The sequence below is a fragment of the Coregonus clupeaformis genome, chromosome 12, assembly GCF_020615455.1.
Source record: "Coregonus clupeaformis isolate EN_2021a chromosome 12, ASM2061545v1, whole genome shotgun sequence".
Taxonomy (NCBI): domain Eukaryota; kingdom Metazoa; phylum Chordata; class Actinopteri; order Salmoniformes; family Salmonidae; genus Coregonus; species Coregonus clupeaformis.
This window is the reverse complement of record NC_059203.1, coordinates 47,445,247-47,467,103: the sequence shown is the minus strand read 5'-3', so window position 1 is coordinate 47,467,103 and position 21,857 is coordinate 47,445,247. Positions and strand designations below refer to the sequence as shown.

Sequence of the window (21,857 nt, the reverse complement as noted above, 5' to 3'; positions counted from 1 at the left end):
ATAATAGAAATGGAATCTATCTCTTCTTATACAGTCCTTGCAATCTTGATCCATGATGTCCCTAGTTGAAATGTACAATGATTCAGTGGAGTGTAAGGATTAGGGTAGAGTTTAAGGTGTAGGAGTTAGGGTTTAGAGTTAAGGGCGTCCCAAGGACCCCAGATAACTACTACCCTTCTAATACAGTATACAGTTTACCTGCAGAACTGTTTTCAGATGGTGTAGTCTGTAAACCTAGCAAGAGAGATTGGCATGGGGCTGGTGCATAATATGTAGAGCAGTGGACAGTGAGTCAGGACAAAGTTAAAACCACATACCCAGAGAAAGCTACACAGCAACCCACACTCTGAACGGAGAGAGAAATTACCTGCTTCGTAGTGCAAGTTCCTCCTGTCACTGGAGAGAAAGAGGGACTTATCTCTGCCTCCAAATACTATTTATACACACTCTGAAACTGATCTACACTCCTAATGTATTTATTTGGACAATGTAGCTAAAATGTGTAACTTGGGGTTGGGGAAATTTATGATCTTTGTCCTCTGTAACTTATTGTAAATAAAGAATAAAATGTTTATGAACACTTCTACAGTGAATGTGATGCTACCATGATTTATGGATAATCATGAATAATCCTGAATACGGGAGTGAGAAAAAAGTACCCCAAAATACAAAAATACATGATTTACCATTAATTTCTATTGAATTACAACATACAGTACAGTGCCTTCAGAAAGTATTCATACCCTTACTATTTTCACATTTTGTTGTGTTACAAGGTTTAAATGGATTTCATTATGTGATTCTTTGTCAGCATCATAAAATACTACCTAATATCAAAGTGATACCATTAAAACATTTTTATATATACACTAACGCGTTAAAGTTTGTGGTCATTAGAAATGTCCTTGTTTTGAAGAAAAGCCGATTTTTTGTCAAGTAAAATATTTTTATCAAATTGATCACAATACAGTTAACATTGTTAATGTTGTAAATGTTGTAGTTGGAAACTGATGATTTTTAATGGAATATCTACATAGGCGTACAGAGGCTCATTATCAGCAACCATCAATCCTGTGTTTAATGGCACTAATCCAGTTTATCATTTTAAAAGGCTAATTGATCATTAAAAACATAAAAGAGGAGTGGGAGGCCGGTGCACAACTGAGCAAGAGGACAAATACATTAGAGTGTATGGTTTGAGAAACAGATGCCTCACAGGTCATAACTGGCAACTTCATTAAATATATTTATAAAAGCGCAGTCTCACGTCAATGATAAGGCGACTCCGGGATGCTACCTTCTGAGCAGTGCAAAAAAAAAAAAGCCATATCTCAGACTGGCCAATAAAAAATGAAAAGATTAAGATGGCCAAAAGAACACAGACACTGGACAAGAGGAAGATTGGAAAAAAGTGTCATGACAGACAATCGGGGTTGCAGGTGTTTATCTTGAATAACATTTGTGAGCGCAGACCAAATGAAGATGCTGGAGGGTGCTTGATGCCATCTGTCAGAGCAAGGTGGAGGCAATGTGATGGTCTGGGGGTGCTTTGGTGGTGGTAAAATTAGGAGATTTGTACAAGGTAAAGGGGATCTTGAAGAAGGAAAAATTATCATCATTTTGCAGCGGCGTGCCATACCCTGTGGATGGCAGCGATTGAGCCAATTTCCTCCTACAACAGACCATGAAATGGCTTACAGCTCAAACTCTGCAATAACTATTTAGGAAGAAGCAGTCAGCTGGTATTCTGTCTATAATGGAGTGGCCAGCACAGTCACCGGATCTCACCTGAGCTGTTGTGGGCGCAGTTTGACCATGTGGTGCGTAAACAGTACTTATCAAGCCAATCCAACTTGTGGGAGGTGCTTCAGGAAGCATGGGGTGAAATCTCTTCAGATTACACTCAACAAATTGACAACTAGAATGCCAAAGGTCTGCAAGCTGTAATTGCAAATTGTGAAAACAAAGTTTGAGGACACAGTTATTATTTCCATTAAAAATCATTATTTCTATTATCAATACTACATTTCCTATGCATTTTGCTATATTTCCTATTCAAACTCATTTCATGTATGTTTTCTTGGAAAACTATGTCTAAGTGACCCCAAACTTTTGAGCAGTAGTGTATATATATACAGTGAGGGGAAAAGTATTTGATCCTGCTGATTTTGTACGTTTGCCCACTACAACGAAAGTATCAGTCTGTAATTTTAATGGTAGGTTTATTTGAACAGTAGAGAGACAGAATAGCGACAAAAAATTCAAGAAAAGGCATGTCAAAAATGTTATAAATTGATTTGCATTTTAATTAAAAATATATTTACCCCTCTGCAAAACATGACTTAGTACTTGTTATAACCCTTGTTGGCAATCACAGAGGTCAAACGTTTCTTATGGTGTCACCAAGTTTGCCACGCATTATCTCAGGGGGAATTTTGTCCCACTCCTCTTTTGCAGATCTTCTCCAGAAGTCATTAAAGTTCAAAGGCTGACGTTTGCTTTCGGACCTTCAGCCTCCCTCCACAGACTTTCTATGGGATTAAGATCACAGAACTGGCTAAACCACTCCAGGACATGTTGCGCCTCTTCTTAGAGCCACTGACTTGATGCCTTGGCCGTGTGTTTTGGGTCACTGTCATGCTGGAATACCCATCCATACCCATTTCAATGCCCTGGCTGAGGTACATAGCCCATTACATAAATCCATTTGATGCGGTGAGGTTGTCCTGTCCCTTAAAACACCCCCAAAGCATAATGTTCCCACCTCCATGTTTGTTGGTGGGGATGGTGTTCTTGGGGTCTCAGGCACCATTCCTCCTCCTCAACGCGAGTTGAGTTATCCGAGCTCAATTTTGACCTCATCTACCACAACACTTTCACCCAGTTCTCCTCTGAATCATTCAGATGTTCATTGTAAACTTCAGACGGGCATGTATATGTGCTTTCTTGAGCAGGGGGACATTGCGGGTGTTGCAGGATTTCAGTCCTTCACGGCGTAGTGTGTTACCAATTGTTTTCTTGGTGACTATGGTCCCAGCTGCGTTAGTGTGTTACCAATTGTTTTCTTAGTGACTATGGTCCCAGCTGCGCAGAGATCATTACAACTCCCGTTACTTTGGGCTGATTCTCCCCGTTCTCATGATCATTGCAACTCCCACGAGGTACTTTAACTTCTGACTGATATCTTGAGATGTTGCTTAATATATCATTTTCCTTCATCATGATGCCATCTATTTTGTGAAATTGCACCAGTCCCTCCTGCAGCAAAAGCACCCCCACGACATGATCCCACCCCGTGCTTCCCGCAGTTGGGATGGTGTTCTTGCTATAGCCACCCCTTTATCCTCCAGTTGGTCATTATGCCAAACAGTTCTATTTTTTGTTTCATCAACCAAACATTTCTCCAAAATTCACGATCTTTGTCCCCATGTGCAGTTGCAAACCGTAGTCAGCTTTATGCGGTTTTGGAGCAATGCTTCTTCCATGTAAGCGGCCTTTCCAGGTTATGTCGATATAGACCTAGTTTTACTGTGGATATAATACTTTTGGCCTATTTCCTCCCATCTTTGAGTCCTTTGCTGTTGTTCTAAAGTTGATTTGCTTTTACGCACCAAAATCCGTTCATGGCTAGGAGACAAACGCATCTTAATCTAGAGCGTATAGCTGGCTGTGTGGTCCCATGGTGTTTATACTTTGCGTGCTATTGTTTGTACAGATGGCGTGGTACCTTCGCGTTTTAATGAGCCTCCAACCTAAGTGGCCATGTACGAGCTTCAACTGCCAAGTATTCAACCACCTGAGTCATACATGTTTAAATCACCTTTGGAAGCGATTGTAGCTGTGAGTCTTTCTAGGTAAGTCTCTAAGCCTGGTTATTGTCAACATTTATTAATCAAAACTATTAACTCAGCCCTCAAGACATTCTGTCTTCTTGGTAAGCAACTCTAGTGTAGATTTTGGCCTTGTGTTTTAGGTTATTGTCCTGCTGAAAGGTGACTTCATCTTCCAGTGTCTGAGTGGAAAGCAGACTGAACCAGTTTTCCTCCACAATTTTGCCTGTGCTCACTCATTATCATTTATTTTTTATCCTGAAAAACTCCCAGTCATAACAATTACCAGTATACCCATAACATGATGCAGCCACTGCTATGCGTGAAAATATGGAGAGTGGTACTCAGTAATGTGTTACATTGGATCTTCCCCAAACATAACACTTCAGGACAAAAAAGTGAAAATTATTTATATTTTGTCATTATTACTTGGGTGTCTTGTTGCAAATGATGCATGTTTTGAATAGTTTATTTTGAATTGAGCTTCCTTCCTTTCACTCTGTCAATTAGGTTATATTAATAGATTAACTACAATGTTGTTGATCCATCCTCTGATTTTCTCCTATCACATCTACTAAACTTCATTACTGATTTAAAAAGTCACCATGGGTCTCATGGTGAAATCCCTGAGCAGTTTCCTTCCTCTCCGGCAACTGAGTTAGGAAGGTGCCTGTATATCTTTGTAGTGACTGGGTGTATTGATACACCATCTAAAGTGTAATTAATCACCATGCTCAACGGGATATTCAATATATATATATTTGTTACCATCTACCAATAAGTGCCCTTCTTTGCAAGGCATTGTAAATCCTCCTGGTCTTTGTGGTTGAATCTGTGTTTGAATTCACTAACAAACTGAGAGACCTTACAGATAATTGTGTGTGTAAGTTGCAGAGATGATAGTCATTCAAAATGTTATTTTTAGTACTATTGTAGCACCACAGAGTGAGTTCATATTATGTGAATTATTAAACACATTTTTACTCCTGAACTTGTTTAGGCTTGCCATAAGCTTTTCATTTTATTAACTTGTTAAAAAAATTATAAAAAAACACACTACTTTGACATTATGTTATTTTAGGCCAGTGACAAAAAATTCTCTATTTAATCCATTTTTAAATTAGGCTGTAACACACATTGTGGAAAAAGGGTGTGAATCTTTTACTTATCCAACCCCAAACTATGCATTCATCTTTTAGATCACAATCTCGAAACTAGTCATTATGGTGCTAGGAACATAACCAAAAAACTAAACTCTTGACTACTTTAATACACCTCTAAGTGATTTTCCACATTTACACCTTCAAATGGGGACTAGATACATAGTCATTTCTAAACGTAAAACAGAAATACCCTCAACTAAAGGTGACATTCTGTACTGTTCCTCATTATATTTTAATTCAAATCAAATCTTTAGATTAAACGTTTCAATTCACTGTCCAAATAAATACTAGGGCCTTGCAAAAATATTATTCATCCCCCTTGTGCCTATTTTGTAGCATTACAACCTGTAATTTAAATGATTATTTTTTGGATTTCATGTAATGACATACACAAATATCAAAATTATGGTGATAAAATGAAAAATTTAAAAATAAATAACGGAAAAGTGGTACTGCAATATGTTTTCACCCCCTTTGCTTTGCCCCTAAATAAGATCTGGGTCTCAACCAATTACCCTCAGATCTTAGTTAAATCTCCCTTGTGCAATCTAGTGTCACATGATCTGTCACATGATCTCAGTCATATATACCCTCCTGTTTCTGAAAGCCACAAGTCTACAACACAACTAAGCAAGGGGCACCGAGCAACAGCACTTTCATAAAACAGGAGCTCTCCAAACAGGTCAGGGACAATTATTGGAGAATACAGATCAAGGTTAGGTTATAAAAACTTTTAACATTTCTTGGAAACCATTCAATCCATTATTTTAAAATGGAAAAATAATTACCACAACAAACCTCCAAGCCCCACAAACTCACGGACCAGGCAAGGGGGCATTAATCAGCAACAACCAGATAACCTGGTCGCTCCACGCGGATTTATTCTCCATAACCACTTTAACCCTTTACACTCCACGGGAGCTGGCTTCCTGAAAGTGTGGCCAAAAAAAAGCCATTGCTTAAAAAAAAAAATAAGTAACACGTTTGGTTCCCTAAAAGGCATGTGGAGACTCCCCACACATATTGAAAAAATACTCTGGTCAATAACTAAAAAATTGAGCTTTTTGTCCATTAAGGAACGCTTCGTGTCTGGCGCCGAACCAAACACCTCTCATCACCCGAGAACACCATCCCCACAGTGAAGAGCATAGGTGGTGCAGCAGCACTGGGAAACTGGTCAGAATTGAAGATGATGATGGCACTAAAATACAGGGAGAAGTCTTGAAAACCTGTTTCAGTCTTCCAGAGATTTGAGACTGGGGGGGTTCACCTTCCAACAGGACAATACCCTAAGCATACTGCTAAAAACCTTAGTTTTAAAACATTTAAATGTCTTGAAATAGCCTAGTCAAAGCCCAGACCTCAATCATTGAGAATCTGTTATACTTAATTATGTACTCATCAAACCCATCCAGCTGAGGAGCTGAGCAGTTTAATCCTTGAAAATGGGCAAAAATCCCAGTGGCTAGATTACCAAGCTTATATACTTCCCCAACTTCTTTAATTTCTGCAAAAGTGGCTCTACAAAGTATTGACTTTGGGGGGTGAATAGTTATCACTGCTCAAGTTTTCTGTTTTTTTGTCTTATTTCTTGTTTGTTTCACACAAAAAAAGATTTTGCATCTTGAAAGTGGTAGGCATGTTGTGTAAATCAAATGATACAACCCCCAAAAATCCATTTTAATTCCAGGTTGTAAGGCAACAAAATAGGAAAAATACCAAGGGGGGTAATACTTCCGCAAACCACTGTATGTGTTAGCAGTTGATGTTATTCTTCAACTAACGCAGACCCCAAAGCAAATCAGGGGGAGAAAAATATTTATTCAAAGAGAACAAATCATAGTTGTTTTGCTGGGAAGTAGATGGTAGATGTTCAATCTTCCCTGTTCTCAATGTTCTCCACTGAACAAAGAGACAGGATGCAGTTTATAGCCTCAAGCCTAGCATGTGGCTGACCAATTACAATTCCTTGCAATAAAATTGGGCCAATAGCCAACCCCCAAGTATCCTTTTTTAGCTCAATGTATCTATTCTAAACAGATGTTGAACTGAAAAACAACTATTTCCATTGATCGTTAATTCCCTCTTGACCTCTAGTCCTCTTGACCACTAGTCCTCTGCGTTGTATAGTTTATCTTCGAATATTCTTACATTTGTGAACTCACACATACACACACAAAGACACACACAATTTCCGCTAACAGAATAATGATATGTGCCCATAAACACGCCCAGACAGTCAAATAGACCATAGAGCCTACTATAGAACCTCCCAATGGTAAGCGTGTGTATGTGTTTCCTTCTCACCTACCTGGCAAGGCAACAGTCAGTCTTCTGACCTAAAGCAGGGAAGACACAGGGGGAGGGGAGAAAGAGAGAGAAAAAAATATTAAGTTATAGCAGAAGCAAGAGGAAGAGAAGAGGGAAATGGCGCAGCTGGATCCAAACTGTGACAGACTTCCCCTGGAATACACACACGCTAACACACACACACATGCCAACACACACACACGCTAAAACACACACACAAACACACGCTAATACACACAAGTCTCAATGGTTTTCCTGTCGGAGCCATACCTCCTGCTAAACACATCCCAGAGGATCTCCCCCCATCCACAGCTGTGCTCTCCCCCCTCCATCCCTCCTCCCTCCCTCCCTCCCACATCCTATCCCCCCTGCCCCATCCTGCTCCCCAATGTGACCCTTCGTGTGGCCTAACACGCGTCTGCTCTCTGTGGCCTGCTCTGGCCTCCTTCACCCCCCCGTCCTCCAATCCCTGCTCTGCTCTGCTCTGCTCTCTCACACGCACACAAATGTCTCTCTAACACGCTGTTGGAAACGTGTTCAACTATTGTCTAGCAGTGACATGCTCGTTAAAAAGTTGATGCAATATGTGACTGTGTGTGTGTGACTCACTCTCTCCCAGAGTCTTCTGTATCAGGTCATGTTTGGCCTCCAGTTTGGTAATCAGGTTCCGCCCCTCCAGAAACTCCTTCAGGTTCTACAGTACAGAGAGAGAGAGAGAGAGAGAGAGAGAGAGAGAGAGAGAGAGGAGAGAAGAGAGAGAGAGAGAAGAGAGAGAGAGAGAGAGAGAGAGAGAGAGAGAGAGAGAGAGAGAGAGAGAGAGGAGAGAGCGCGGCGCACGAGGGACGTTTAACTGTGCACAGATTTGAGTGTGTATCATCACTGACCCCTCCTTAGGCAGCGCATGTGAATGTGTGTATCACCACAACAAGACCTCACTGACTCTTCCTGTATCACCATAACACACCACTGTCCTCAACACGACACATCTCTGCCCTGTGATTGGTTCTCACCGTGAAGTAGAACTGCTCCGTCTCCTGCTGATTGGCCCGTCTCTTGGCCAGAGCTGGGTTTGCTAAGGAATGATTCGCTCATGGTGGACTTGACCGACTCCATGGAGTTGCTGTGGTGGAAACACTCGCTGACCGTCATAGTCCTCCACGGTGACCATGTCCTGGATGGTCGACAGAGTGGCCTCCATAGTCTTCTTCACCTAGAGAGAGGGAGAGAAAGGAGGGGGAGGGGGAGAGGGAGCGAGAGAGAGAGAGAGATAGTGTCATAAATTCTGTCAACAGATGTGGGTGAAATCAATTGTTTACATTTGAGTCATTAAGCAGACGCTCTTATCCAGAGCGACTTACAGTTAGTGTATCCATCTTAAGATAGCTAGATGAGACAAGCACATATCTCAGTCATAGTAAGTACATTAATCCTCAATAAAAGTAGCTATCAGCAAAGTCAGAGCTGGCAAGAAAAGTGTGAGTGTTCGTGTAGACAAGGCAAGGTTATTTTGATTTGTTATTTTCTTATTTTTCTATTAAAAATTAATAAAACATCTTGTTTCTCTTCAAAATGTGGGTGGAAATGGTGTGAGTGGGAAGACAAATCAAAACTGTCATAATGAACAGAAAAGGCTATGGAAAGATGAGGTGAGGGATGGGGGAGGAGGAGGTGAAATTATGGAGTAATGAAGTGAGAGATGGGGGGATGAAGGGGTAAAATGATGGAGTAATGAAGTGAGAGATGGGGATGAAGGGGTAAAATGATGGAGTGATGAGGCGGAGGAGTGCAGGTTTCACCTCTCATTCTCGATGGTGAGGGTGGAGAGACGGAACTGCAGCTGCTGACACCTCTGGAGTAACTCCCCTTCTAACGGCTGCTGGGCACATACTACCCCCATCTAGAGAGAGAGAGAGAGAGAGAGAGAGAGAGAGAGAGAGAGAGAGAGAGAGAATGAGAAAGACACACACAATTAGTTTACAGCTGAGATCCACATGCTGGTCGCCCCAGGCGCATTCATGGTAAAAAATAAATAATCATAGTACATACTCCGCTGTTCTATCGCATGTGCAATGATGTCAGAGGGAAAACAAATTCTGTGTTGTTTGAAGTAACATCTTTGTTGATGTAATATTACAAACGGACGTGGCAGATCCACCGCACAGATTCCGGATTTAAACTCAAACACTTACTAATCCCTCCACCCCCCACCCAACCAGCCCAACCCCCCACAGCACGTATCACCCCCCCACCACATTCCCGTACCGTGTCTCCCATGTGTGACTGGAAGTCGAAGCGCATGGGGGGACAGAAGACGTTATTGTAGGTCTCCATCAGTCTCTGCTTGTCCCCATTGGGCTCCAGGCTCTCTACTGCCCCCTCCAGGCCCTCCAGACCAGTGTGTTTAGACGCCTCCACGTTCATCTCCGCTGACAGGTAGGTCCGCAACGCACGGTGGAGACTGGCATGGTAGCCCAGGTCACAGCACTGACAGAGAGAGAGAGAGAGAGAGAGAGAGAGAGAGAGAGAGAGAGAGAGAGAGAGAGAGAGAGAGAGAGAGAGAGAGAGAGAGAGAGAGAGAGAGAGAGAGAGAGAGAGAGAGAGAGAGAGAGAGAGAGAGAGAGAGAGAGAGAGAGAGAGAGAGAGCAGAGAGAGAGAGAGAGAGAGAGAGAGAGAGAGAGAGAGAGAGAGAGAGAGAGAGAGAGAGAGAGAGAGAGAGACAGAGAGAGAGAGAGAGAGAGAGAGAGAGAGAGAGAGAGAGAGAGAGAGAGAGAGAGAGAGAGAGAGAGAGAGAGAGAGAGAGAGAGAGAGAGAGAGAGAGAGAGAGAGAGAGAGAGAGAGAGAGAGAGAGAGAGACAGAGAGAGAGAGAGAGAGAGAGAGAGAGACAGAGAGAGACAGAGAGAGAGAGAGAGAGAGAGAGAGAGAGAGAGACAGAGAGAGAGAGAGAGAGAGAGAGAGAGAGAGAGAGAGAGAGAGAGAGAGAGAGAGAGAGATGTTTAATTGAGCAGAGAGATAGCTTAGAAAGTCATGGTTAAAATCAAAGCAATATGTCTTTGGTAATGAGATATTCCCGTGGACGTCCAATTAACAATGCTGCATGCTACACCATCATTCATGAATGTGAGGGTATCCTACATGCTAACCCATCAGTCAGAATGAGTGAGGTCATGCTACATGCTAACCCATCAGTCAGAGTGAAGGAGCAGTAGAACTACTTGTTTACCAATCATCATCATTCCTGTTCATATAGCCACAGGCTAACCCACAGGTTCTCAGTCTCTAGTGGGGGACAGACGACAGTAATGAAACCAGAGGGTAGAGGAGAGGAGGAGAGGAGAGGGGAAGGGGGGAAAGAGAAGAGAAGGGGGAGCCCTGCCAGTGGTCCTCGTTAAGGGTCAGGGAAAAGAGGATAAGGGAGGAGGCTGTAGAGAGGGGAGCCCTGCCAGTGGGAAAGAAGGGATGAGGGGGAGGAGGAATGATAAGGGATGAGGGGAGAGCCCTGCTCTTCTCGTAGTAGGTCTGTTGAGGCTGTGAGGAAATGGCTACCTGCTGCAGGGAGAGGGGGAAGAGATGAAGGAGGGGGAGGATTGGGCTACAGAAAGACAAAAGGTTGTGTGTTGTTTTGTGGTGTGTACTCACGTCTAAGATGTCAGACAGGTCGTGGATGTAGTATTTGAAGACACAGCTGTTGGTGGCCTCCAGAGCCAGCAGGTACTCATTCCTCGCCTTGATCGCTTTCAGCTTGTTCTCTGTGTACTTAGCCTGCCTCTGAGAGGGAGACAGAGAGAGAGAGAGAGAGAGAGAGAGAGAGAGAGAGAGAGAGAGAGAGAGAGAGAGAGAGAGAGAGAGAGAGAGAGAGAGAGAGAGAGAGAGAGAGAGAGAGAGAGAGAGAGAGAGAGAGAGAGAGAGAGAGAGAGAGAGAAAGAGAAAGAGAGAGGGTGAGAAAGAGAGAGGGTGAGAGAGAGAGAGAGAGAGAGAGAGAGAGAGAGAGAGAGAGAGAGAGAGAGAGAGAGAGAGAGAGAGAGAGAGAGAGAGAGAGAGAGAGAGAGAGACAATGCATGCAGGGCAGAATTAGGCCAATATCCACTAATAATAAAAACTCAAAAAATAGCAATTAAGTTTTAAAATACAGTGACCCCCTCTCATATCATTACCAAGCCCTGCAATGCCAAGAGCTGAGCAAAGAAAAGAGTCCCTTCATCCAGCTGGTCCTGGGGCTGAGTTCACAAACTTGTTCTACTTTCTTTTTTTTCTTTTCTTTATTTGACCTTTATTTAACTAGGCAAGTCAGTTAAGAACAAATTCTTATTTACAATGACGGCCTACACCGGCGCTGCCCTATGGGAATCCCAATCACGGCCGGTTGTGATACAGCCTGGAATCGAACCAGGGGGTCTGTAGTGACGCCTCAAGCACTGAGATGCAGTGCCTTAGACCGCTGAAGCCTAAGGACCAGAACATCCAATCAATCAGAATAAACCAAATTACAACACAGTCAAAACAAAACTACATTGCTTATTGGGAAACACAAGCACAAAGTAAAATGCAGTGCTATCTGGCCCTAAATCGACAGTACACCGTGGCTAACTATTTGACCATGGTTACTGATCAAAACCTTAGAAAAACCTTGACAAAGTACAGGCTCAGTGAGCACAGCCTTGCCATTGAGAAGGGTAGACACAGGAAAACATGGCTCCCAGAACCTGAGACAGAGCTGCATTTCCTGACAAAATGTCAAAAATATAAAACAATTAGAGAGTGTCATTTCCCCAAATTTGATACAATTTTTCAAGGTTTCAAAGACCTCTCTGATGAGAATAGGCTACCTATCCTGTTGGGGGAGGACGCAGAGAGCTGTGGGTTGGCTGCGCACTACATTGCTTCCTGCCATAAGATGAGGGACAGTGTCTGACAGACCAACCAACCTGCACATGTCCTCTATATTGTTATTGTTCAATGGTTATTTTGACCCTTGGTTATTGTTGTTACTGTTGTCCCATTGACAATATTGATTATTATTATTTAAATTATGTTAATAGTGTAAATATCCAAAGTAAGCTTTGGCAATATGTACATTGTTACGTCATGCCAATAAAGCAAATTGAATTGAATTGAATTGAAATTGAGAGAGAGATAACAGGATTGAGAGAGAACATGGTCTATATTGGTTCTGGAGATGATAATGAGGGTCTTATCACTCTGACAGAGCCCAGCTGTAGTAAAGCATTAAGCCAGTTATACACTCATACATCCTTCATGAACAACACACACATGCAGGCATACACATGCATATACACACAGGCTGCATACACACACATACACACACTTACAGGCACACACACACACACACTATAATGGGCTGTGTGAGCTGCATAATAATAATAATAATAATATGCCATTTAGCAGACGCTTTTATCCAAAGCGACTTACAGTCATGCGTGCATAATTTTTTTGTGTTTGGGTGGTCCCAGGGATCGAACCCACTACCTTGACGTTACAAGCGCCGTGCTCTACCAGCTGAGCTACAGAGGACCACGCATCATTGGTCAACATGTCAGTAGGGGTGTCAGGGTCTCATACTCAGACAGGGCTGCTCTCATATCCTTGACCCTGCACACACACACACACACACACACACACACTCTCTCTTTACCTTCTCCTTCATCTTTTCTATCTTCTTGACCGAGGAGCGTCGGACATGTTTCTCCTCGGTCTTGACGCTGGCCAGTGTGTCAGGTGACCTGGGAGTCTGTCTGTCGTCCTGGCGACCAGAGCGCCCCATCTGCTTCTCTTCCTGTTTCTCTGCATCTTTCAGTTTGTTCTCAGAGCTGATACTGTCTGTGTTGTACATGTGATACGTCTTCATCACCTACATAGGGACAATATGTACATTGTTACGTCGTGCCAATAAAGCAAATTGAATTGAATTGACAAGCAGAGCAGTGTGCCATCACAGCAGCAAGTTGTGTGACCTATTGCAACAAGAAAAGGTCAACCAGTGAAGAACAAACACCATTGTAAATACAATCTACAGTGCTATGAAAAAGTATTTGCCCCCTTTCTAATTTTCTCTACTTTTGCATATTTGTGATACTGAATGTTATCAGATCTTCAACCAAAACCTAATATTAGATAAAGGGAACATAAGTGAACAAATAACACAACAATTACATTTTCATTTCATTTATTTCATAAACAAAGTTATGAAACACCCAATTCCCCTGTGTGAAAAAGTAATTGGCCCCTTACACTCAATAACTGGTTGTGCCACCTTTATCTGCAATGACTCCAACCAAATGCTTCCTGTAGTTGTTGATCAGTCTCTCACGTCGCTGTGGAGGAATTTTGGCCCACTCCTCCATGCAGAACTACTTTAACTCAGTGACGTGTGGGTTTTCAAGCATTAACTTCTCGTTTCAAGTCCTGCCACAACATCTCAACTGGGATTAGGTCTGGACTTTGACTAGGCCATTCCAAAACTTCCAATTTGTTGCTTTTTAGCAATTTTCATGTAGACTTGATTGTGTGTTTTGGATCATTGTCTTGCTGCATGACCCAGCTGCGCTTCAGCTTCAGCTCACAGACGGATGGTCTGACATTCTCCTGTAGAATTCTGATGTTCTTACTGTGGAATGCAGAGTTTGGTTTTCGCCAGGCATTACTGGAACCATGTCGTCCAAAAAGTGATACTTTTGAATCGTCTGTCCATAGAACGTTCTTCCAAGAGTCTTGATGATCATCCAGGTGCTTTTTGGCAAACTTGAGTCAACTTTTTGGACGAGATGGGTCCCATTATGCCTGGCGAAAACCAAACACTGCATTCCACAGTAAGAACATCATACCAAAGGTCAAGCATGGTGGTGATGGTGTGATGGTTTGGGGATGCTTTGCTGCCTCAGGACCTGGACGACTTGCCTTAATAGAAGGAACCATGAATTCTGCTCTGTATCAGAGAATTCTACAGGAGAATGTCAGACCATCCGTCTGTGAGCTGAAGCTGAAGCGCAGCTGGGTCATGCAGCAAGACAATGATCCAAAACACACAATCAAGTCTACATGAAAATTGCTAAAAAGCAACAAATTGGAAGTTTTGGAATGGCCTAGTCAAAGTCCAGACCTAATCCCAGTTGAGATGTTGTGGCAGTACTTGAAACGAGCAGTTCATGCTTGAAAACCCACACGTCACTGAGTTAAAGCAGTTCTGCATGGAAGAGTGGGCCAAGATTCCTCCACAGCGACGTGAGAGACTGATCAACAACTACAGGAAGCATTTGGTTGGAGTCATTGCAGCTAAAGGTGGCACAACCAGTTATTGAGTGTAAGGGGGCAATTACTTTTTCACACAGGGGAATTGGGTGTTGCATAACTTTGTTTATTAAATAAATGAAATAAAAATGTAATTGTTGTGTTACTTGTTCACTTATGTTCCCTTTATCTAATATTAGGTTTTGGTTGAAGATCTGATAACATTCAGTATCACAAATATGCAAAAGTAGAGAAAATTAGAAAGGGGCCAAATACTTTTTCATAGCACTGTATATTTATCTGTTTATTTGTTTTCCCTTTTGTACATTGTTACAACACTGTACATGGCCAAAATATTTTGTGAGTTTAATATTCACTGTTCATTTCTGATGGTTTTTCACTTTTCTTTATCTATTTCACTTGCTTTGGCAATGTAAACATATGTTTCCATGCCAATTGAATTGAGAGAGAGAGAGAGAGAGTGTGTGTGTGTGTCTATGTGTGTCACACACATACACACACCCCTGAGAAGCATGGCTGGCAGGCAGGACAGTGGATTGTCAGGAATGAGGCCTAGCGTTCCCAAGAGGTGTGGAGCGCTGGCATCCCACAACACTGCCAGGGAATGCCCCACACACATGCATGTGCATTCTCTCTCTCTCTCTCTCTCTCTCTCTCTCTCTCTCTCTCACACACACACACACACACACTTCTTCCAGAGAATGCCACACACACCTGTGTCAGTGGGTGCAGTGTCAGCACTGACCACTTAAAGGGGAAACATGGGCGGACCCCATCATTTCATTTCCCTCTTTAAAATGTCAGACCGAGTCACGCTGCTGCTTCACAAGGGCTGGCCTGAGCTAGGTACTGCACAGAATCAATGATATTTATATTAGAAGGATAAGTTTAAGTGTTTGAGATTAGAGGTGATTTAGAGATCTGATCATCTGCACAGCACATGACACATTCTTTCTATCAGACTCCGTCAAGTACTGAGGCAGGCGTTAAGCCCAGTCCTCTCTTCCCACCTCGTATGTCTGAGAGGCAGGCTGAGTGTCGGTGTGTGTGTTGGCATGTGTCGGTGTGTGTATGTGCCAGGCTGACTCTATTTCTGTCTAGTGGAGTCTCTCACTGTAATTACACTATTAGTCTGCTGCTACTGGCCTGGACATGGTTAAATGGTTCCTTTGCTGCCTCCCTGCATTCTAACAGAGAACAACCTACTTCCCAGTAGGGAATCTCTCCCTGGTGTGTGAGGAGACAGTCTTACCGTGTAGAGCTCGTTTAGAACCTTCATCAGATCCTCCTGAAGCTGAACACCAACCTCCTTACTCTGCAGAGAGACACAGAGACACAAGAAGATTAAAGAGGCTGTCTATCCCCTGTAATTACAGACATACCCTTATCAATAACATTAACTGGTGGTGAGGAGGGCTGCCGGATCAGATGAATAATGGTGTGTGTGTGTTACCTGATGGATGTGGGGTTTGAGGCCTAGGCTCCATTATAAATTATGTGCGGGAGTGAATGAGGGGAAATACAGGGAAGGACAGTTGGGGGGGCTTTGGAGAGAAGAGAAGGAATACAGGAGGGGACGGAGCGAGGGAAGAGGAGGGGAGAGGGAGGACAGGGAGTGATGAGGGTGCTACCAGGCTCCACACAGGATGCAGGTGACAAATGATTCTGTACAGAGAAAGCTCCATACCAGAGTCCTCCTCACTAGTGGGCTATGCTGGGAAACTGCCTGAGGGAAAATGTTATTTCTGCTCTCCTCTATGTGTGCTGGATGAAAAGCTTATAATAATAATAATAATAATAATAATAATAATAATAGATTGCATTTATATAGTGCTTTTCCACCTACAGTAGGTGATCAAAGCGCTTTACATAGTAAGGGGCAAACTCACCTCTTCACCACCAATGTGTAGCACCCACTTGGTTGATGCACGCCAACCATTTTGTGCCAGAACGCTCACCACACATCAGATATCATGGTGGAGAGGAGAGGAGTGATATATGCCAATTGGGAATCCGGGGGATGATTAGGTGGCCTTGATTGAAAGGGGCCAGATTTGGAATTTGGCCAGGACACCAGAGTTAACACACCTACTCTTACGATAAGTGCCATGGGTTGTTTAAAGGCCCAGTGCTGTCAAAAACGTGATTTTCCTCTGTTTTAGGCCTATATATATTTCCACACTATGAGGTTGGAATAATACTGTGAAATTGTGAAAATTATGATAATGCCATTTTGGTGTAAGAACTGTTTGAAAAGAATGCCTGAAATGTCTGCCTGTTTTGGTGGGATGGAGTTTTGGCCAGCCTGGTGAAATCACCAGGCAGTAAATTAGCTAATAGACCAATAAGAAAGAGAGTTCCAAACCTCCCTGCCAATAACAGCTAATTTTCAGTTTTCCCCTCCCCACTCAGACCACTCCCAGAAAAGACCTAGCACAAATCTTGCTTGAGAAATTGATCTTTGCTAAGAAGCTATTTTTGTTTATTTTTGACCATTTTAATTTAAAACAATCACAGTAAGGTACTTAATTGTTACCCAGAAATGATTTGATAATGAGATTAAAAACAGCGGCATTGGACCTTTAATGACCAGAAAGAGTCGGGACACCTGTTTAATTTCTCATCCAAAAGACAGCACCCTACGCAGTGCAATGTCCCCTTCACTGCCCATTGGGATCTCCTAAGACCAGAGGCAAGAGTGCCCCCTACTGGCCCTCCAACACACTTCCAGCAGCATCTGGTCGCCCATCCAGGACCGAACCTGCTTAGCTTCAGAGGCAAACTAGCAGTGGGATGCAGGGTGGTATGCTGCTGGCTATGATTCTGGGCTTGCTAGGTGAGAGAAATTAATTGAGTTCTAACTCTAAGCCTTCACTCCTGGTTATGAAATTGCAGCCGTTGGCAGGGTGTGTGTGAAGCAGTCCGAGGTGCAAATGAAGTGCCAATACAAGATCTGATACCAGCTACGGCATGAGAACGGCATGAGACCTGAATAGAGATGATGTCTAAAAGGCAGAGATCGTGAGTAAGAGAGAGAGAGAAAGAGACAGAGAAAGATCGAGAGGGAGGGAGAGTCAATGACAAAGAGAGAGGGTGAAGGAGACAGGAAAAGAGAGAGAGAAACAGAATAACAGAGATTGTAAAAAAAAATCACAAACACACACATTCAGGGATTATCCTACAGACAAGAGGTGAGGGGTGAGGGGTCAGAGGTGAGGGGGAGACGGGGAAGAACAAAGGAGAAAGGTGAGGGATGAGGAGAGAATATGTATGAATGGAGTAGAGAATTCCAAGAGGGGTCATTTTGGATGAAAGGGGGAGAGATGGATGGAGGAAAGTTAGGGAAAGAGAGATTAGGGAGTGGGTAAAGGGAGGTGGAGAGCAGAGAAGACAGTACCAACGGACATTGAGCAGAGTCCCTCTCCTCCCCCTCTCTAAAGCCTGTTGATTGATTGGAGGGCTTAAGTGCCCGTCGAGTGACATATAGCCAAATGATAGCCAATCAAAAAGCAATCTGCCACGGCAAAACACGCCCATCCATCAGACACAAGACCCCTGACCTCTAATCCCTAGCCCTCTAGTCTCCTTCCAAACAGTCTGTCTTCCCTGATGGAGAAACTTGAGAAGAGATATTGAGAGAGGAAATATTTATTAGAAGAAAACACAAATGAATAGAATAGCACTTTCCCCTCAGTCTGTGCACAGATGTGTCTGCTCCTGGATATGTGGTTGATTCAGGCCTCAGGGGGCAGTTTGGACTGTTTGAAACATTCACACTTTAAATAAGTGCACTGAACACTCATTAGAGTGTTTGGTACTCTCTATCTCTCTGTTTCTCTCGCTCTCTGTTTCTCTCTCTCTCTGTTTCTCTCTCTCTCTTTCTCTCTGTTTCTCTCGCTCTCTGTTTCTCTCTCTCTCTTTCTCTCTGTTTCTCTCGCTCTCTGTTTCTCTCTCTCTCTCTTTCTCTCTGTTTCTCTCGCTCTCTGTTTCTCTCTCTCTCTTTCTCTCTGTTTCTCTCGCTCTCTGTTTCTCTCTCTCTCTTTCTCTCTGTTTCTCTCGCTCTCTGTTTCTCTCTCTCTCTCTTTCTCTCTGTTTCTCTCTCTCTCTCTCTCTCTCTCTCTCGCTCTGATTGGAACACAGATGAGCAGCCTCCTCTGCAGTGGCAATTTTAGCATGTCAATCTTCGTGGGGCAAAATGCTTATTTTATTTTTTATGCATGCCAGCAAAGCCACTACACAACACAACACTAAACAATACATTAATTGCACTATAACGGTGACAAACGGTGCCCACAAACTGTTAGGGCCTACATAAAGCTGTCCCAACAGCAGTCCCAACCCCTTACCATTGCTACACCTGGCTATCAGCGGAGCCTTGTCTGGCAGCTGTTCATTCAGCCTCATTTACTGCCTTTCAAAAAAAAAACATAGGTTATATGGCTGACTTGCTTAAACAAATGTGGTTTCTACTGCAATTGTGATGTAGAAACTATGGCATAAGGGGACGACGAGCGGATAAGAGGCAATCTGTAATTTTGATTAAGACATGAATGAGCGAGCTAGGACGGACGTAGTCAATTTAACTATTTGTTCAGCACTTTTGAAATGTACAGCGACAGAATTCAGAACATGGGCCGTTCTTACAGTATTCTCTTGTACACCAAGTCAGAACTGTAGGATAAATAAAGGGGACAATATAAGCAGACAATGAAAGCTCTTACAATATTCGATGATGACATTTCTCTAAAACAGACAATAGGCTACATGTGCACCACCAAGTCAGAACAGTAGGCTAAGTTATGAGGGGAAAAGGGACCAAATTATTAGGTTGAGGCACATGGGCTACTAACAGCTTACTACACAACATACACTTAGTATTACTTTCTTAGCTACAGTATACATACAGTGCCTTCGGAAAGTATTCAGACCCCTTGACTTTTTCCACATTTTGTTAGGTTACAGCATTATTCTAAAATGTATTAAATAGTTTTTTTCCCTCATCAATCTACACACAATACCCTATAATGACAACGCAAAAACAGGTTTTTAGAAATGTTTGCTAATTTACTAAAAATAAAAAACTGAAATATAACATTTACATAAGTATTCAGACCCTTTACTCAGTACTTTGTTGAAGCACCATTGGCAGCGATTACAGCCTAGAGTCTTCTTGGGTATGACGCTACAAGCTTGGCACACCTGTATTTGGGGAGTTTCTCCCATTCTTCTCTGCAGATCCTCTCAAGCTCTGTCGGGTTGGATGGGGAGCGTTGCTGCACAGCTATTTTCAGGTCTCTCCAGAGATGTCAAATCAAATCAAATCAAATTTTATTTGTCACATACACGTGTTTAGCAGATGTTATTGCGGGTGTAGCGAAATGCTTGTGCTTCTAGCTCCGACAGTGCAGTAATATCTAACAATTTCACAACATATACCCAATACACACAAAAAAGTAAGGAATGGGATTTAAGAATATATACATATATGGACAAGCAATGACAGAGTGGCATGAACTAAGATACAGAATAATATTATAGAATAGAATGCAGTATATACATATGAGATGAGTAGTGCAAGATATGTAAACATTATTAAAGTGACTAGTTGCTCCATTTCTTAAAGTGGCCAGTGATTTCAATAGGCAGCAGCAGCCTCTAATGTGCTAGTGATGGCTATTTAACAGTCTGATGGCCTTGAGATAGAAGCTGTTTTTCATTCTCTCGGTCCCAGCTTTGATGCACCTGTACTGACCTCGCCTTCTGGATGATAGCGGGGTGAACAGGCAGTGGTTCGGGTGGTTGATGTCCTTGATGATCTTTTTGGCCATCCTGTGACATCGGGTGCTGTATGTTTCTTGGAGGGCGGGTAGTTTGCCCCCAGTAATGCGTTTGGCAAATTTCTTCAGCCCCCTGAGGTTGAAGAGGCTCTGTTGCGCCTTCTTCACCACACTGTCTGCGTGTGTGGACCATTTCAGTTTGTCGGTGACCTTCACCACCTGGGGGCAGCCCGTCAGGACGTCCAGGACCCAGTTGCACAAGGTGGGGTTCAGACCCAGGGCCTCGAGCTTAATGATGAGCTTGGAGGGTACTATGGTGTTGAATGCTGAGCTATAGGCAATTAACAGCATTCTTACATAGGTATTCCTCTTGTCCAGATGGGATAGGGCAGTGTGCAGTGTGATGGCAATTGCATCGTCTGTGGATCTATTGGGGCGGTAAGCAAATTGAAGTGGGTCTAGGGTGACAGGTAAGGTAGAGGTGATATGATCCTTGACTAGTCTCTCAAAGCACTTCATGATGACAGAGGTGAGTGCTACAGGGCGATAGTCATTTAGTTCAGTTACCTTTGCTTTCTTGGGTACAGGAACAATGGTGGCCCTCTTGAAGCATGTGGGAACAGCAGACTGGGAAAGGGAGAGATTGAATATGTCCATGAACACACCAGCAAGCTGGTCTGCGCATGCTCTGAGGACGCGGCTAGGGATGCCGTCTGGGCCGGCAGCCTTGCGGGGGTTAACATGCTTAAATGTCTTAATCACATCGGCCATGGAGAAGGAGAGGCCACAGTCCTTGGTAGTGGGCCTCGTCAGTGGCACTGTGTTATCCTCAAAGCGGGCAAAGAAGATGTTTAGCTTGTCTGAAAGCGAGACGTTGGTGTCGGCGACGTGGCTGGTTTTCTTTTTGTAGTCCGTGATTGTCTGTAGATCCTGCCACAAACGTCTTGTGTCTGAGCCGTTGAATTGCGACTCCATTTTGTCTCTATACTGATGTTTTGCCAGTTTAATTGCCTTGCGGAGCGAGTAGCTACACTGTTTGTATTCTGCCATATTCCCAGTCACCTTGCCATGGTTGAATGCGGTGGTTCGCGCTTTCAGATTTGCGCGAATGCTGCCGTCTATCCACGGTTTCTGGTTAGGGTAGGTTTTAATAGTCACAGTGGGCACAACATCACCTATACACTTCCTGATAAACTCAGTCACTGTTTCAGTGTATATGTCTAAATTATTTTCGGAAGCTACCCGGAACATATCCCAGTCCGCGTGATCAAAACAATCTTGAAGCGTGGATTCTGATTGGTCAGACCAGCGTTGAATAGTCCTTTGCACGGGTACTTCCTGTTTGAGTTTCTGCCTATAGGAAGGGAGAAGCAAAATGGAGCCGTGGTCAGATTTGCCGAAAGGAGGGCGGGGGAGGGCCTTATAATCATCCCGGAAGTTTGAATAGCAATGGTCAAGGATTTTAGCAGCGCGAGTACAACAGTCGATATGTTGATAGAACTTCGGCAGCCTA

The 21,857-nt window shown here is 43.3% G+C and overlaps 1 protein-coding gene and 1 long non-coding RNA gene across 2 annotated transcripts in view; both read right to left on the bottom strand.

Annotated features, from left to right (window-relative positions):
- Nucleotides 1-383: 383 nt before the first annotated feature.
- On the bottom strand, nucleotides 384-7,998 carry LOC123492092. The gene is made up of 3 exons (XR_006661624.1): nucleotides 7,913-7,998; nucleotides 7,305-7,332; nucleotides 384-396 (listed from the first exon to the last, which is right to left on the bottom strand). It is a non-coding gene; the product is annotated as an uncharacterized LOC123492092 (long non-coding RNA).
- Nucleotides 7,999-8,253: 255 nt separating this feature from the next.
- Nucleotides 8,254-21,857, bottom strand: part of LOC121578742 (SLIT-ROBO Rho GTPase-activating protein 2B-like) — a 110,073-nt gene continuing 96,469 nt past the window's right edge. The window contains 10 exon segments of the mRNA XM_045224015.1: nucleotides 8,254-8,364; nucleotides 8,366-8,446; nucleotides 8,448-8,513; nucleotides 8,855-8,912; nucleotides 9,100-9,190; nucleotides 9,556-9,787; nucleotides 10,848-10,850; nucleotides 10,941-11,069; nucleotides 12,955-13,170; nucleotides 15,820-15,882. Of these exon segments, the coding sequence (XP_045079950.1) occupies nucleotides 8,254-8,364; nucleotides 8,366-8,446; nucleotides 8,448-8,513; nucleotides 8,855-8,912; nucleotides 9,100-9,190; nucleotides 9,556-9,787; nucleotides 10,848-10,850; nucleotides 10,941-11,069; nucleotides 12,955-13,170; nucleotides 15,820-15,882 (1,050 nt within the window).